This window comes from Salmo trutta, chromosome 39, assembly GCF_901001165.1.
Source record: "Salmo trutta chromosome 39, fSalTru1.1, whole genome shotgun sequence".
Classification (NCBI taxonomy): Eukaryota; Metazoa; Chordata; class Actinopteri; order Salmoniformes; family Salmonidae; genus Salmo; species Salmo trutta.
Window position 1 is genome coordinate 21,274,720 of NC_042995.1, and position 18,607 is coordinate 21,293,326.

The window sequence follows — 18,607 nt, forward strand, 5'->3', positions numbered from 1 at the left end:
GTTTGTAGCCTTAATTTACAAACCTTGCAAGTACTTATTTCATACAAAATGTACTTAAATGTTTTGGAATTTACCACCGTATATTACTTTTCCATGGATGGCGTTCACTTCAGGCAGTGCCTGAAAGGTTTGTACATTGAACGTATCACTCATGTTAAAGCCAGAGACAAAGTTTCATTATTGAAACAATGTTGCAAATGTCAGAGACAGACAGTAAGGTTAATAAAAGTATCCGCTATTGAAAACCCAATTGCTAGTCTAAAATAAATGGGAGATAATGTCTAGATGGTTTTCACAGTGGATATCAAGTTCATAAATTGTCTGGCTGGGCTGATGAGACAGTGGATTGGGAGTGAGATGGAACAGAGTAAATAGGAATTTCAACGTCATAGCTTCAGCTGGTGGTAGCTTGTGGAACTTTAACCATTCAGCTTCCAAAATTAGACCCACTCAAAGAGACTACTAGGCTAACAACTGTAGCAAGTTAGACATCAAGCCAAACGGTTACACTGAAATATGGTGAAATACTTGGTAATAAAACGGAGAACATTGCAAACAATTCTATTTGTTTTCATTACTACCTTGAATGAGCAATCACAGAATGCCATCTAAACGGAAACAAATGTGAAAACAAATTTAGTTCCACCCTATTACCTCAAAGAACAAAATGACCAAAATGTCACAGATCAAGACATTCTCAGTTTCAATGTGAAATATATGCAAGTTCTACACAAAAACAATACATATTGCGATTTCAACGTCAAACTCCACCAAATCCAGCGAAGTTCTGTTGCACCAAACATTACTTGCATAACAAAATTGCACCCTGTTGAAACACCAGCCCCTTCAAATCATCAAGGTTACTGTCTTGAAAGCCCATGCCAATATATCCTCCAAATACTGTCTTCTTGGGCATTATTACTTAATTCAGAATCGTGTAGCAGCAACATTGCTGTTGATATTGGCTGTCTACACTGAACAAAAAATATAAAAGCAACATGTACCTTGATTTTTTCTTTTTTTACTTTAATTCGCTTAGTAAATATTTTATTTACTCTAATTGTATTTGTCACAACACAACTGATTGGCTCAAACACATTAAGAAGGAAAGAAATTCCACAAATTAACTTTTAACAAGGCACACCTGTTAATTGAAATGCATTCCAGGTGACTACATCATGAAGCTGGTTGAGAGAATGCCAAGAGTGTGCAAAGCTGTCATCAAGACAAAGGGTGGCTACTTTGAAGAATCTCAAATATAAAATATATTTTGGTTTGTTTCTCTTATTTTGCATACTACATGATTCCATGTGTTATTTCATAGTTTTGATGTCTTCACTATTATTCTGCAATGTAGAAAATAGTATAAAAAAAAATTTAAAAACCTTGAATGACTAGGTGTGTTCAAACTTATGACTGGTACTGTATATATTTTTTCCACACAAAAAAAATCCCCTTAAAACTGAAATATCAGAATTGGATAAGTCTCCAGCTCCCTGAGTTAATACCTGGTGGAAGCACCTTTGGCAGCAATTACAGCTGTGAGTCTATTGTAGGCCTGTCCCCGACCAAAATAAATATTGGTCCACCAAAAGTCGTATGTCCTTTCTACCAATCAATTGGATATTTTTAAATGTGTATTTTTCCATATATAGACAAACCCTATGTGTTTTAATAAAATGAACTACATTTGAAGTTGGAAGTTTACATACATTTAGGTTGGAGTCATTAAAACTCGTTTTTCAACCACTCCACAAATTTCTCTTTAGGGATAGGGGGCAGCATTGAGAAGTTTGGATGAAAAGCGTGCCCAGAGTAAACTGCCTGTTACTCAGGCCCAGAAGCTATAATATGCATATAATTAGTAGATTTGGATAGAAAACACTCAAGTTTCCAAAACTGTTAAAATGTCTGTGAGTATAACAGAACTCATATGGCAGGTGAAAACCTGAGAAAAATCCAACCCAGAAGTGGGAATTCTGAGGTTTGTAGTTTTCCAGTGAATGCCTATCGAATATCCAGTGTCTATGGGGTCAGATTACACTTCCTAAGGCTTCCACTAGATGTCAACAGTCTTTAGAAGTTGTTTCAGGCTTCTATTGTGAAAAGGGAGCGAATAAGAGCACTCTAAGCAGATGGTGAAAGCCTTTAGTTTAGTCACGTGAGTGGCCATGAGCTCCTTTCCTTTCTAATGAAAACAGTATTGTCCGGTTGAAACATTATTGAATATTTATGATAAAAACACCCTAAGGATTGATTAGAAACATCGTTTGACATGTTTCTACAAACTCAAATTGAACTTTTTTGACTTTTCGTCTAGACCTTGGGCCCGCGCTTTGTGTATTTGGATTACTGGACTAAACGCGTGAACAAAAAGGAGGTATTTGGACATAAAGATTAACTTTATCGAACAAAACTAACATTTATTGTCTAACATGGAGACCTGGGAGTGCCATCAGATGAAGATCATCAAAGGTAAGTGAATCATTTTAATGCTATTTCTGACTTTTGTGAAACCTCTCATTGGTTGGAAAATGGCTGTATGGTTTTTGTGGCTAGGCGCTGACCTAACATAATCGCATGGTGTGCTTTCACCGTAAAGCCTTTTGAAATTGGACACTGTGGTTGGATTAACGAGAAGTTTGTCTTTAAAATGGTGTATAACACTTGTATGTTTGAGGAATTTTAATTATGAGATTTCTGTTGTTTGAATTTGGCGCCCTGCAATTTCATTGGCTGTAGGCCAGGTGTTCCGCTAGCGGAACCCCCTTCCCAGAAAAGTTAACAAACTATTGTTTTGGCAAATCGGTTAGGACATCTACTTTGTGCATGACAAGTAATTTTTCCATCAATTGTTTACAGACAGAATACTTCACTTATAATTCACTGTCTCACAATTTCAGTGGGTCAGAAGTTTACATACACTAAGTTGACTGTGCCTTTAAACAGCTTGGAAAATTCCAGAAAATGATGTCATGGCTTTAGAAGCTTCTGATAGGCTAATTGACATCATTTGAGTCAATTGGAGGTTTACCTGTGGATGTATCTCAAGGCCTACCTTCAAACTCAGTGCCTCTTTGCTTGACATCATGGGAAAATCAAAAAAAATCAACCAAGACCTCCACAAGTCTGGTTCATCCTTGGGGGCAATTTCCAAACACATGAAGGTACCACGTTCATTTGTACAAACAATAGTACGCAAGTATAAACACCATGGGACCATGCAGCCGTCATACCGCTCAGGAAGGAGATGCGTTCTGTCTCCTAGAGATGAACGTACTTTGGTGTGAAAAGTGCAAATCAATCCCAGAACAACAGCAAAGGACCTTGTGAAGATGCTGGAGGAAACGGGTACAAAAGTATCTATATCCACAGTAAAACGAGTCCTATATCGACATAAACTGAAAGGCCGCTCAGCAAGGAAGAAGTCACTGCTCCAAAACCGCCATAAAAAAGCCAGACTATGGTTTGCAACTGCACATGGGGACAAAGATTGTACTTTTGGTCTGATGAAACACAAATAGAACTGTTTGACAATAATAACCATCGTTATGTTTGGAGGAAAAAGGGGGAGGCTTGCAAGCCGAAGAAGCACGGGGGTGGCAGCTTCATGTTGTGGGGGTGCTTTGCTGCAGGAGGGACTGGTGCACTTCACAAAATAGGTGGCATCATGAGGTAGGAAAATTATGTGGATATATTGAAGCAACATCTCAAGACATCAGTCAGGAAGTTAAAGCTTGGTCGCAAATGGGTCTTCCAAATGGACATTGACCACAAGCATACTTCCAAAGTTGTGGCAAAATGGCTTAAGGACAACAAAGTCAAGGTATTGGAGTGGCCATCACAAAGCCCTGACCTCAATCCTATAGAAGATTTGTGGGCAGAACTGAAAAAGCATGTGCGAGCAAGGAGGCCTACAAACCTGACTCAGTTACACCAGCTCTGTCAGGAGGAATGGACTAAAATTCACCCAACTTATTGTGGGAAGCTTGTGGAAGGCTACCTGACACGTTTGACCCAAGTTAAACAATTTAAAGGCAATGCTACCAAACACTCAATTAGTATATGTAAACTTCTGACCCACTGGGAATGTGATGAAAGAAATAAAAGCTAAAATAAATCATTCTCTCTTCTGTTATTCTGACATTTCACATTCTTAAAATAAAGTAGTCATCCTAACTGACCTAAGACGGGGAATGTTTCCTTGGATTAAATGTCAGGAATTGTGAAACTGAGTTTAAATGTATTTGGCTAAGGTGTATGTAAACTTCCGACTTCAACTGTGTATGCATTGAGCTTGTCTCAAGACGGCGCCAGATCTAGATAACCACAAGACAAAAACCTTAACCTGACCCAACTATTCTCTTCCCGCCCCGTTGGCTTTTGCAGATTCTGGAGAGAGAAGTGCATTGTGCATCTGGGCGCATGGTCAATCCAATGTCTGCATTGGCCATGCAGCATTTACAGCGATATGGCCTCAGCAGAAGTCAGGGCATTCATATTTCTTGTGGAGCAGTGCAGAGCTGTTATCAAGGAAGTGAGCTTGTATTTATACAGGATGTACCGCCCCCACCTACCGTCAACCAATCATGTCAAAGCGGAGCTAGACAGAGCCTTCCGCATTGTTACAAAATTTGGAAGGCGCATGGCGATGCGGTACGGAGCTCTATTTGGCCTTCGCATGCCTCTTGTGATTGCATCACACCCAGTCTATGTGGAGCCTCTGACCACATAAGTCCCTGACGATGAGAAAATCCCCACAACATGATGCTGCCACCAAAATGCTTCACAGTAGGGATGGTGTTCTTTGGGTGATGTGCAATGTTGGGTTTGTGCCAAACGTAACACTTTGCATATAGGCTGAAAAGTTTCATTATTGTTTCATCAGACCACAAAACTTTTTGCCACATGGCCACATAGTCTCCCGAGTGTTTTTTTTTTCATACCTCAAATGGGATTCAAAGTGGGCTTCCTTCTTGTCACCCTACCTTACATGCCAGATGTGTGGAGATCTTGGGATATACAGTGCATTCGGAAAGTATTCAGACCCCTTGACTTTTTCCACATTTTGTTACGTTACAGCCTTATTCTAAAATTGATTAAATAGTTTTCTCCCCTCATCAATCTATACACAATACCCCATAATGACAAAGCAAAAGCAAGATTTTAGAAAAATGTGCACATTTATAAAAAAATAAATATATATATATATATATAATAAAATCACATTTACATAAGTATTCAGACCCTTTACTCAGTAATTTGTTGAACCATCTTTGGCAGCGATTACAGCCTAGAGTCTTTTTGGGTAGGACGCTGCAAGCGTGGTACGCCTGTATTTGGGGAGTTTCTCCCATTCTTCTCTGCAGATCCTTTCAAGCTCTGCCAGGTTGGAAGGGGAGCGTCGCTGCACAGCTATTTTCAGGTCTCTCCAGAGATGTTCAATCGGGTTCAAGACCGGTCTCTGGCTGGGCCACTCAAGGACATTCAGAGACTTGTCCCGAAGCCACTCCTGTGTTGTCTTGACTGTGGGCGTAGGGTCATTGTCCTGTGTGAAGGTAAACCTTCTCCGCAGTCTGAGGTCCTGAGCGCTCTGGAGCAGGTTTTCATCAATGATCTCTCTGTACTTTCCTCCATTCATTTTTCCCTCGATCCTGACTAGTGTCCCAGTCCCTGCCGCTGAAAAACCTCTCCACAGCATGATGCTGACACCACCATGCTTCACCGTAGGGATGGTGCCAGGTGTCCTCCAGATGTGACACTTGGCATTCAGGCCAAAGAGTTCAGTCTTGGTTTCATCAGACCAGAGAATGTTGTTTCTCATGGTCTGAGAGTCTTTAGGTGCTTTTTGGCAAACTCCAAGTGAGCTGTCACATACCTTTTACTGAGGAGTGGCTTCCATCTAGCCACTCTACCATAAAGGCCTGATTTGTGGAGTGCTGCAGAGATGGTTGTCCTTCTGGAAGGTTCTCCCATCTCCACAGAGGAACTCTGGAGCTCTGTCAGAGTACCATCGGGTTCTTGGTCTCCTCCCTGACCAAGGCCCTTCTCACCCAATTGCTCAGTTTGGCCGGGCGGCCAGCTCTAGGAAGAGTCTTGGTGGTTCCAAACTTCTTCTATTTAAGAATGGAGGCCACTGTGTTCTTGGTGACCTTCAACACTGCAGACATTTTGGTACCCTTCCCCAGATCTGTGCCTCGACACAATCCTGTCTCGGAGCTCTACGGACAATTCCTTTGATCTCATGGCTTGATTTTTGCTCTGACATGCACTGTCAACTGTGATTCCTTATATCATGTCCAATCAATTGAATTTACCACAAGTGGACTCCAATCAATTTGTAGAAACATCTCAATGATGGTAATGGAAACAGGATGCGCCTGAGCTCAATTTTAGCAAAGGGTCTGAACACTTATGTAAATAAGGGAAGGTATTTTAAAAAAAAAATAAAAAGTAAATTTGCAAACATTTTTAAAAACCTGTTTTTGCTTTGTCATTATGGGGTATTGTGTGTAGATTGATGAGGAAAACCATTTATCTAATCAATTTTAGAATAAGGCTGTAACGTAACATAATGAGAGAAAAGTACACTGAATACTTTCCAAATGCACTGTAGTTGTCACATGCACACTTTGACCAGGCTTGGCTATAAAAGTGTGTAACTCTTTCAAAGTTGCTAATGGACTCTTGGTAGTCTCTCTGATCAGTCTCCTACTTGCTCTGTCATCCAGTTTGGCGCAACGGCCATTGGAGGAAAAAGTACCCAATTGTCATACTTGAGTAAAAGTAAAGATACCTTAATAGAAAATGACTCAAGTAAAAGTGAGTCACCAAGGAAAATACTAGAGTATAAGTATAAAAGTATTTGGTTTTAAATATACTTCAGTATCAAAAGTAAATCATTGCTAAAGTATACTTAAGTATCAAAAGTAAAAGGATTTCAAATGCCTAATACTAAGAAAACCAGACAGCACCATTTTCTTGTTTTTTAAATGTACAGATAGCCAGGGGCACACTCCAACGCTTACAAAGGAAGCATTTGTGTTTAGTGAGTCCGCCAGATCAGGGGCAATAGGGATGACCAGGGATGTTCTTTGATAAGTGCATGAATTGCACCATTTTTAACACGTATTTTCGAGTATCAGGGAAAATGTATGGAGTAAAAAGTATATTATTTTCTTTAGGAACGTAGTGAAGTAAAAATTGTCCAAAATATAAATAGTAAATTACAGATACTCCAAAAACTACTTAAATAGTACTTTTAAAGTATTCTTACTTAAGTACTTTACACCACTGGGGACGGACTGATCTAAGCAGGGTCTTAGTGCTGCCATACAACTTACACCTCTTAATAATCATCTTGACAGTGCTCCAGGGGATATGAATGGCCTTTGAAATATTTTTATACCCATCCCTTGATCTGCGCCTTTCCACTACTTTGTCCCAGAGTTCTTTTGAAAGCTCCTTCATGCACATGGTTGAGTTTGCTTTGCAATTCACTACCCAGCAGAGGGAACCCACATGAACTGCTGAATGAGTCCTGAAATCATGTTAATCACTACAATTTAACAGATGGAGGCCAATTAACTTGGTGTATGATTTTGAAGGTGATTGGTTACACCTGAGCTAATTTAGGATTGCTATTACAAGGGGGTGGACACTTATCCAACCAAGCTATTTCATTTTTTGTTGTTGTTGATATAAATAAATACAAATCTGAATATTTGTTTCACTTGGAAGTTGTGGGGTAGGATGTATAGATCAATGGAATAATAAACTATTCCAAGCCATTTTAATTCCAGGCTATAAGGCAACAAAAGGTGACAATTTTGAAAGGGGGTGTAGATTTTCTACACTGTCTCTTTGATTCCTCATGTCTCACCATGTTTTCATCCCTTCTTTCCATCTTCCAACACGTGGAACGATGGCGCCGGAGCGTAGGGCTGCCGTCTTATCGGCTCTTAACCAACCATGCTATTTTGTTTGTTTTTTCGTGTTGTTCGTAACTTGTCTAGTACATAATGTTGATGCTACCGTCTCTTATGACCGAAAAGAGCTTCTGGACATCAGAACTGCGATTGCTCACCTCAAACTGGACGAAGAGTTCTTCTTCAATGAGTCGGACGGGAGGGATATACTACTACAGACACCCGACCAGGCCCAGAGCCCCATGATTCGCTGGAGAAGGAAACTGAGATTTAATGGGAAAAGATCAGGGTGCCTTGCGAGGATCAGGCGACAAGTGGCTAATCTGCCCTTGCGATGCGTATCGCTAGCTAATGTTCAATCGCTGGAAAATAAATGGGACGAGCTGAAAGCACGTATATCCTACCAACGGGACATTAAAAACTGTAATATCTTATGTTTCACCAAGTCGTGGCTGAACGACGACATTAAGAACATATACACTCCATCAGCAGGACAGAACAGCAACCTCTGGTAAGACACGGGGCGGGGGCCAATGCATATATGTGAACAACAGCTGGTGCATGATATCTAAGGAAGTCTTGAGGTTTTGCTAACCTGAGGTAGTGTGGTCTACAGCTTATCATGAGATACTCTATCTACCTAGAGAGTTTTCAACTGTGTTTTTTCGTAGCTGTCTACATACCACCACAGACCGATGCTGGCACTAAAACCGCGCTCAATGATCTGTATACAGCCATAAGCAAACAGGAAACGCTCATCCAGAGACGGCGCTCCTAGTGGCCGGGGACTTTAATGCAGGGAAACTTAAATCAGTTTTACCTCATTTCTATCAGCATGTTAAATGAGCAACCAGAGGGGAAAAAATTATAGACCACCTTTACTCGACACACAGAGACGCGTACAAAGCGCTCCCTCACCCTCCATTTGGCAAATCTGACAATAATTCTATCCTCCTGATTCCTGCTTTCAAGTAAAAATTAAAGCAGGAAGCACCAGTGACTCGGTCTTTAAAAAAGTGGTCAGATGAAGCAGATGCTAAACTACAGGACTGCATTGCTTGCACAGACTGGAATATGTTCCGGGATTCTTCCGATGGCATTGAGGAGTACACCACATCAGTCACTGGCTTTATCAATAAGTGCATCGAGGACGTGGTCCCCACAGTGACCGTACGTACATACCCCAACCAGAAGCCATGGATTACAGGCAACATTCGCACTGTGCTAAAGGGTAGAGCTGCCGCTTCAAGGAGCCTCAGATCCTCAAAAGGTTTTACAACTGCATGATCGAAAGAATCCTGACGGGTTGCATCACTGCCTGGTATGGCAACTGCTCGGCCTCCGACCGCAAGGCACTACATAAGATAGTACGTACGGCCCAGTACATCACTGGGGTCAAGCTTCCTGCCATCCAGCACCTCTACACCAGGCGGTATCAGAGGAAGGCCCTAAAAATTGTCAGACTCCAGCCACCCTAGTCATAGATGTCCTCTCTGCTACCGCACGGCAATCAGTACCGGAGCGCCAAGCTACTCTCTGTTATTATCTTTGCATTGTCACTTCAATAACTCTAACTACATGTACATATTACTTCAATTACCTCGACACCGGTGCCCCCGCACATTGACATTGACTCTGTACCGGTACCCCCTGTATATAGCCCCGCTATTGTTATTTACTGCTGCTCTTTAATTATTTGTTATTCTTATCTCTTACTTTTTTGGGGGGTATTTTTCTTAAAACTGCATTGTTGGTTAAGGGCTTGTAAGTAAGCATTTCACTGTAAGGTCTACACCTGTTGTATTCGGCGAATGTGAGAAATAACATTTTATTTGATATCAGAGCCTCTGGGGGCTTGGTGGATAAGTATGAAAAAGCACTGTCTGAGGAGATGGCCAAACTACAGTGGTTGTATGGTGGCGGTGACCTCACTGAGTTCCCCAATTTTAAGTTCCCTGGTGAGTCAATTGTGTGTTCATAAGTATCCGTCCTTTGTTTAGTTTGGTAAGATTTGGTTGTAGTTTAAATGACATTTAAAAAGTCAAGTCAGTCTGGCACACGTTCTACTATCCTTTGATCATCTGTGATGCACTTTATATCCAGAATGTGCATCTTAATTTAGGAGCATAGATTTCACAGTGTACAGTCTCTTTTTTTTCTCTTTTCAGGGCCCAAGTTAGATGATTGGTCTGCAAAACTATTTTCACTGTCTTTTGTCTTTTAAATCTGACCAATAACCATCTTTAATAAAAAAATATGTTTTAGTGTGGGTAGTCTCCTTCACTTCTTTGTTTAAAAAGTAGTCATTGCATCAGAAATATAAAACGCATGATGTCAATTATTAGGTATAATTTTTCAATGATTAACGTTTTTGTAATTTGTAGGCCTAGTCCATTACATACACTTTTAAGTGTATATACATTTTATATAATAGAAATGTATTTTTATTGCTAATAATAATTTGTAATCATAATTTAAGCATAAGGGGAAGGGTTTCGGCCTCTAGGGGCGGGACAAGGCATGTTCGGAATTGCTTCTCCTCCCACATGTTGAATATTAATGAGAGAAAATCGTCTGCGAGCCTATACGTAGTGACGACACACGAAAACTGCGGGCCCGGATTGCAGCAGCCCCTTGTCACTGTGACGAAGATTGGCACTAAGGTAAGCTGTCACTCAAATTCCTCTTTTTTTTCGTCGCCCATCAATCTAACAATCGACGCAACATGCTTGAATGCAATGGCTCGCCATGGAATGAGCCAATGTGCACTTTGCAGAATGAACAGTGAGCCAAAAGACTGATCACACATAAAGGCAAGCTGTTGTGGCGAGAGAGAAAAAAAAAGATGTCCGCTTGTTTGGAAAAGGCGCATTGGAAATGGTGAATGAGAAGGCCGAGCGTGTGTTCACTAATCTACAGACTATTGGACATTCGAATGTTATTATGAGAGATACCTAGTGATGACCGCAATGTAGATGGGATGTGTGCTGTTCACCAGTTTTATTTGTTCAACATTTGAAAGCACCAAAAATGATCTGATACATGTAGCCTGAGCCGCTATACGATCTTAAGACAGCGAGGGTAGGAGACATTGGTAATCAAATTGACACGAAATTGTATGCACTTTTTTGTTTGTTATGGAAACACATTTGATTTATTCCCTTATTTATTTTTGCAAATGGATACGGCTTGCTAAGGAGAGATTCATGGGCCTAGTGTCCCAGTTTAGGATGATGCTTGGTGAACATTACGAACTGTAGATGCACAACTACTACGTTGAAAAATGCTTTATTTAATCAAAATGTGCCCGGAAGTTAGGGCTACTGACCATACGACATACACCCCCACCCTGCACGCGCGTGAATTGATAACTGCACTGTCTGAATTCCACTCTGATACACGCATACAGTGACCAAGCATTTACCACACTCCTAAAAAATATGAATCCTCCTACCCCAGAATGAAAGGCCCTGTGTTGACATAGTACCCAGACTCTACGTTCTTCATTGCCTATGTATGTATCATGCAATGGTTATATCTAATCTATGACAACAACAAAAACCTCATCTAACCCCCATATCTGATGCATGTGTCTGTAGGACTGGTAGCCACACAGGTCTTGGACTGGAATGCCCGAGTATTGGCATCATTGGCAGAGACCATGATGGAAGCCCAGTCGGCGTCTCTAGATGAGTACCCGGAGGTGGATCAGGTAAGAGATTGAAGATGAGGAGGAGTGAAGTTTGAACGTTTTACAAAGTGGGTGGCCATATTCCAATGAATGAGCTGTGTGACGTTATATACCCCAAACTTAACCACAAATTCACTAGTAAATGAATAACTGTCTGAAGAAGGGTGTTCCTGTCCTGAATTCCCAATTTCAATGAGCTGCTGTGAAAAGTAATATTACACACTTTAAAAGTCTATCAACCCTCTGTGGACTCCATGGTCTCTCAGCAAACATGGCAGAGATTGCAGGGGGCTGAGACTAAGCACACATCTTCTGTCTCTCACATAAATGTGTATTTTAACACATTTGCCTTTCAATCAAAGTCATTGTCGCGCCATCACATGGCAATCGCAAGGGCAAGGAGCATCAATATCCAGAGACCGTGAGTGGGGGAATGTTTTTCAAATACTGTAACGGCCACACATCTACAGTGTGCACGTAGGAGAGAGGCAATAATCATCATCATACATGTCTTTTTAATATATGCCATTTAGCATACGCTTTTATCGATACAGAACAAAAATATAAACGCCACATGTAAAGTGTTGGTCCCATGTTTCATGAGCTGAAATAAAAGATCCCAGATATTTTCCATACGCACAAAAAGCTTATTTCTCTAATTGTGTGTACTAATTTGTTTACATCCCTGTTAGTGAGCATTTCTCTTTTGCCAATATAATCCATCCACTTGACAGCTGTGGCATATCAAGAAGCTGATTAAACAGCATGATCATTACACAGGTGCACCTTGTGTTGGGGACAGTAAAAGGCCACTCTAAAATGTGCAGTTTTGTTACACAACACAATGCCACGGATGTCTAAAGTTTTGAGGGAGCGTGCAATTGGCATGTTGACTGCAGGAATGTCCACCAGAGCTGTTGCCAGAGAATTGAATGTTCATTTCTCTACCAATGTTGTTTACGTCCAATGTTGTTTACGTCCAACCGGCCTCAACTGCAGACCACGCGTAACCACGCCAGCCCAGGACCTACACATCTGGCTTTTTCACCTGCTGGATCGTCTGAGACCAGACAACCGGACAGCTGATGAAAGATAGACTGGTTTTCTGATCCACTCCCCTACCTTTTTTTTAAAGGTATCTGTGACCAACAGATGCATATCTGTATTCCCAATCATGTGAAATCCATAGATTTATTTCAATTGACTGATTTCCTTACATGAACTCTGACTCTGAATCTTTGAAATTGTTGCGTGTTGCGTTTTATATTTTTGTTCAGTATAAAATGGCTTGCAGTCATGAGTGCGTACATTTTTTTACGTATGTTTTACTTATGGGTGGTCCCGTTAATCAAACCCACTGTCCTGGCATTGCACGCACTATGCTCTAACAACTGTGCTACAGAGGACCACTATAAAAACCAATGACTGTCAGACCCAGTGAAGAATTAGGCACAGTTGGAATGAGCCTGACCTGAGGCAGTGTAGGACAGGGTCGTGTTCACTAGAAACAAAATGGAAGAAACTGTTGAAACGGGGAAGGACTACAATGGATCATGAGTCATTTATAACTTGAGTGTAGAAGTTACAGACGGTGTATTCATCAGGGTTCAATGTGAGTGATAAATGGCTAAGGCGGTCTCTGTAAGCCGCTGAATTGAGACAGTGTTATGAGTGGAAAGAGACCGACCAATATCTCTCTCCTCTCCCTGGTGTGTGTGTACTCACGCCATTACCACCCGGAGGGGAGTCATCCACTGACTAACTTGACCGGATTTCACTCTCCTATCCCCTCCCTTCTCCTCCACTCTCCTTCTATTTTATCTGCCTTGTTTCCCGCTCTTGTCTTTACCATCCTTGTCTCTTCCCTGGGTAAAGGTCTTGGTGCAGATGCGTGTGGATGCGGAGGGGGATCCGGAGCAGAGTCTGACCGAGGGAAGCGCGGGGGGAGCGGGCAGCCCCTCTGCCATGCAGCCCCAGACGCCCATGGACACAGACAAGCAGGCCATCTACAGGTAGGCGAGTCATGGTACTCCTCCACTCCGTCCTCCTCATCAGAGCTGTTTTCCCTCTGTTTACCACTTGTTTTCCTCCTCCTTCATTTTCCTTCCCTTGTCCTGTTTATGACTGTAAACTTGTGTGGATGTGCGCGCATCGGTGCGGGACTGCGTTTTTGTACTTTCATTAACTGCGCCGACTGTAGCGTTAATCCTTTGCACTCGCGTGTGCATCGTAGGCACCCCCTGTTCCCTCTGCTGGCCCTACTCTTTGAGAAGTGTGAGCAGTCGACTCAGAGCTCAGACTGCGTCAGCTCTGCCAGCTTCAATGTGGACATTGAGAACTTTGTCCGCAGCCAGAAGAAAGAGGGCAAGGGCTTCTTCTGTGACGACCCAGACGTGGACAACCTGGTGAGGAACTCTGCACTACCAGGGTCTTGTTCATTTGGGCATGCAACTGAAAACATTTGAAAATGTTCTACAACGGGAAAAATAGTTGTTTCTTATTGGATGTGGCCAGTTGGTCCTTTCCTGTTTCAGTCTGTTTTCTTCCTTTTGGTACCTAATGAACATGACCCAGCTATTCCACGTCTGTCTTTGACGTTAAAAGATAATATTACGAAGTTCCACGGCTGTTGTGCCCTTCAACAAACCACTCTTGAATTGCCTCTTTACATCGAGCAATTGAAAGAGTATGTGTGATGGTAAATGTTTGATCAAAAAAGACAGGTCACAACATTTATTTCTATGTCTTTATTGGGAAGAACTGAAGAGACATGACTGACCAGCAAACTGATGTTGAATGACCTAATTGGTAATGGTTAAGCTTAACCCTTGGCTACGGTCAGGGTTAGAGTTATGGGTTGGCAGCATACCTACCGATGGACCGCGAATGACCTCACCTGACCTTTGACCCCTGACCCCAGATGGTGAAGGCCATCCAGGTGCTGCGTATCCACCTCCTGGAGCTGGAGAAAGTGAGCGACTTGTGTAAGGACTTCTGTAGCCGCTACATCGCCTGCCTGCGCACCAAGATGAACAGTGAGACCCTGCTGAGCGGAGGGGAAACTGACAGCCCTTGTTCCCCTGTCCAGATACAGGTACACACACTCACACACACAGGTTATACACACACATTTTCCCTTCATAGATTGTTTGTATCTTTCCCAGGGGGAACTTTGGTTATTGTATTGGGATTAAATGATAAGCACATAATAGTACAATTATACAAGATGAACACAAATGAATGTGAATGCAGTAAGGCTAGTTCTGTGTGTTTTCCCCCTCCAGACCTCCAGCCCACTCACAGGAACCCTCAGCCCTCAAGGCATTGTGATGTCAGCCTCGGCCCTGCAGCAGGGCAACGTTACCCTGACAACAGTCAATTCTGCTGGCCAAGTGTTAGCAGGTATGTCTCCATGGCATACCACCTCTACAGGTACCCTCTCCTCTCCGCCTTACTGTGTCCCTGTTAAGACAACCACTTGCAATACTGGGTCATATTAATTATGGCACACCGTAGCAAAACATTTTGCAACGGATAACGAAAACAATATTTTCTTATCAGGTTCAGGTAGTTCCTCCCTGTTTTAGTTTTCTTGAATCCGTGAATGTTGCCTCTTTTTTTCAGAGCTGATTTCAAAGTTTATTATGGTGAGGTGCTGAGGGTCCTTGGATCAAGGTGTTACCAAAATGCCCTAACCTTTATTTGTGCCTGTGTGTGTGTTTGAGCAGGTGGTACAGTGTACCAGCCCATCACAGTAGTCACTCCTCAGGGACAGGTGGTGGGACAAGCTATCTCACCCCAGACAATACGCATCAACAACACACAGGTGAGGAATACACCGCACACGCAGACAGACGCACAGTCACACAAACTACAGCCGGTTCTGTGAATTGACTGTGTGTGTGTGTGTACAGCTCCAGTTGCAGCTCAATCAGGACCTAAGCAGTTTCTTCACCCAGGAGGACAGCTCATCCAAGAGCAACAAGAGGGGCGTCCTGCCCAAATCAGCCACCAACATCATGCGTACCTGGCTCTTCCAACACATAGGCGTGAGTGAAAAACACCTCGTATCAACCGTTCCTAAGATTAGAATAACCGTAATTTCCGGACTATTGAGCGCACCTGAATATAAGCCGCACGCCCACTGAATGAATTTTTTTTTTTTTTTTTAACATAAATACGCCGCACATGTCTAAAAGCCGCAGGTGCCTACCGGTACATTGAAACAAATGAACTTTACACAGGCTTTAACGAAACACGGTTTGTAACAAAAATAAATAGGCTTTAACGAAACACGGCTTGTAACAAAAATAAATGGGCTTTAACGAAACACGGCTTGTAACAAAAATAAATAGGCTTTAACGAAACACGGCTTGTCACAAAAATAAATAGGCTTTAACGAAACACGGCTTGTAACAAAAACAAAAAAAATTGCAGTAAACAGTAGCCTACCAAGAAAGTCATTGCTCCAGACCAAGCTCCCGTGCAGCAGCTCTATTTCCTTTTCCAACAGCCAGATCAATCGGCTTCAACTTGAAAGCTGCATCATATGCATTTCTCCGTGTCTTTGTCATGATGAGGGTGACAAAATGACTACCGTAATCAGAATGATGGGAAGTTTGAGCGCGCTCGATTTAATCTAAACAGTAAACAAAAAAGTTGTTTGACCTTAACCCGTTCGGCAATTTCATTGGTCTAATGAAAGCTTCATGCCGCCAAAAAACTGAGCACGTCACAGAATGTGTTTTTTTTAAATAATTTTTTTAAATAATTTGAAAGCGGGAAAAATCCATATATTAGCCGCGTCATTGTTTAAGCCGCGAGGTTCAAAGCGTGGGAAAAAAGTAGCGGCTTATAGTCCGGAAATTACGGAACTTCAACTATAACTGAATGTATTGTAACCCAGAGTAAACCTCTGCTAGGTTATTCCAAGGGTGTCTGAGCATGCTTGTGTGCACGTGCATGCATTTGAGAGAGAATGATTGCCCCCGTCACGATGGCTCGTCCCATGATGGCTCGGAGCGGCTGCATTGACAGAGACGGATGTGTTAGATCCTCATACGACTGGCCCATGGTCTGTTGGCTAAATGCTAATCATAGGTTAATCAGTGGACAGCCCACAGGCCCAATGGTGGACCTTACCAAACTGATAGCTCACAGAGACCCTTTGTTCCCTGTGTGTGTGGGTGTCGGTGTGTGTTTTGTTGTGTGCCTGCGTGTGGGCGTGTGTGTAAGAGACTGGTTAACAGCCAGATGTTAGAAAATCCTAGCCCTCACAAAGACACACTTGAGATGAAGCGTCTTCACTACAGCTTGTTCCCCTCTGCTTGCTCCCGAGCGGCCAATCCTGGCCCTCAAGCCTTTGTACATCCTAAAGTTGGATCTAAATACATCCGGGTTGGGACGAAAGCCCAACCTCCCAGTACCTCAGAATTTTCCCCACATGGCCCACTAGCAATTTATACCGTTGTAATTAATGGTCCCTGTGGTGCCCACAAACGTTGCGTGATAGCAGGTCAAGTAACAGAGAAATTGGGTATAAAGGTATCCAGACTAGTGGCCAAGCTGCTCCGAACTCCTAATTCACATAGAAGCGACTTTACTTAATCAACATCCTGTGCTGTTCCAATACAAATTGACCTTTTAGTCTTACGTCATCCATCCACAGTCTCTCCCAGTACCTACTCAGCTTAATAGGGAGCTAATAGAACCCATTTGCTGTAATTGATTGTTTGTGTTCTTTACCCTTCTCTCTTTCTTTCTCTCTCAGCATCCCTATCCCACAGAGGACGAGAAGAAACAGCTTGCCATACAGACCAACCTGACCCTGCTGCAGGTCAACAACTGGTGAGGCAATCTTTCACACACATACCCACACACACGTTAAACCCAAGCGTAGAAATGTGGCCTCGGATGATTGGCTTAGCCCCTGTCCGTCTCTCCCTCTCCAGGTTCATTAATGCTAGGAGGCGGATCCTCCAGCCCATGATGGACAGCAGTGCTTCAGACGCGCCCAAGAGCAGGAAGAGGACTCCCCAGAGCCGGCCCACCCAGCGTTTCTGGCCCATGGCCAACAACATTGCCTCGGCCGGTGTAGGGCAAGAGGTGGCCATGGAGGATGACGGTAAATGCCCAGAAAAACAAATCGTATGGAAAGTCTGCAACTCTGATATGCTCCTGTTGCGATTTATTAAACCGCAAGTGAGAAATCACAGTAGGAACTTATCAGAGTTCCGGACATGACTTAAAAAAAAAATCTCCAGTCCTTACTACAGGCTGGGATGAATGTCATGCTGTGGTTTTTCACACCTTGATATGACTTGATCTTGTCCTTAACATACCAGCCCATCTCTATTCCCACAATAACCCCGGTCAACTCTGACTATACGCTGTCCAATTACGTACCGGTTAGTGGATGTGGCTGAAGCTCGATCTTTTTCCCCTGTGCCCTCAGTTACCATGGTGACGATGGGCATGAGCGTAGACGAGCTGCAGACGCTGACCTCAGACGGTGCAACACTGGCCATGCAGCAGGTGATGATGGGAGGACACAGCGAGGAGGAGGACGGCGAGAGCGAGGAGGAAGAAGAGGAAGAGGAGGAGGAGGAGGGGGGTGACATGGCCGGATTGGAGTGACATACCACTACAGCGGGATGTGATGTCACACCCTCATGCATGCCTGTGTTTGACTAAATTACTCAACACTCATCACAGTGTCCAAGACAACCCACACTAGGCCTTTAAGGTCCTTCTAGAAACAGAAAAAAAAAATGCTATTTTTATATGTAAAATGTTTGGAATGAAGGCTGTTTTATTTTTTTCATTTGGCTTTTTTGCTTAGTGTTTTTATTTTGTTTAGTTTGTTTTTTTAAAGAATATTTATGTATGAACATTGAATGTCCAATATGGCTGACCTGCTTTTCAAGGTCTGTTGGATTTCTCTAATAATAAAATGTTCAAGAAAGATTCTCCTCAACTTTGTTTTTTT

The 18,607-nt window shown here is 42.6% G+C and overlaps 1 protein-coding gene across 4 annotated transcripts; it reads left to right on the forward strand.

Annotated features, from left to right (window-relative positions):
• The first annotated feature begins 10,523 nt into the window (after positions 1 to 10,523).
• Positions 10,524 to 18,595, forward strand: LOC115179369 (homeobox protein PKNOX1). 4 transcript variants are annotated; one of them, XM_029740809.1, is made up of 11 exons: positions 10,524 to 10,591; positions 11,528 to 11,640; positions 13,495 to 13,631; positions 13,853 to 14,024; positions 14,540 to 14,713; positions 14,904 to 15,051; positions 15,348 to 15,445; positions 15,534 to 15,668; positions 17,390 to 17,466; positions 17,571 to 17,743; positions 18,074 to 18,595. In XM_029740809.1, exons 2-11 carry the CDS (start codon positions 11,590 to 11,592, stop codon positions 18,253 to 18,255), a joined length of 1,347 nt encoding a protein of 448 aa, XP_029596669.1. In that variant the 5' UTR covers positions 10,524 to 10,591; positions 11,528 to 11,589; the 3' UTR covers positions 18,256 to 18,595. The 4 variants fall into 4 exon arrangements, with proteins under 4 accessions (XP_029596669.1, XP_029596672.1, XP_029596670.1 ...); XM_029740812.1 differs by having other exon boundaries at positions 14,904 to 15,021; XM_029740810.1 differs by lacking the exon at positions 10,524 to 10,591 and adding an exon at positions 10,621 to 10,808.
• The last annotated feature ends 12 nt before the right edge of the window (positions 18,596 to 18,607 follow it).

Excerpts from the sequence above, each read along its gene's own strand:
- LOC115179369 (XM_029740809.1), top strand. The coding sequence starts at position 11,590 with ATGATGGAAGCCCAGTCGGCGTCTCTAGATGAGTACCCGGAGGTGGAT. Across the intron at positions 14,714-14,903 it reads GTTCCCCTGTCCAGATACAG|ACCTCCAGCCCACTCACAGG; the intron begins GTACACACACTC and ends TTCCCCCTCCAG. Across the intron at positions 15,669-17,389 it reads GGCTCTTCCAACACATAGGC|CATCCCTATCCCACAGAGGA; the intron begins GTGAGTGAAAAA and ends TTTCTCTCTCAG.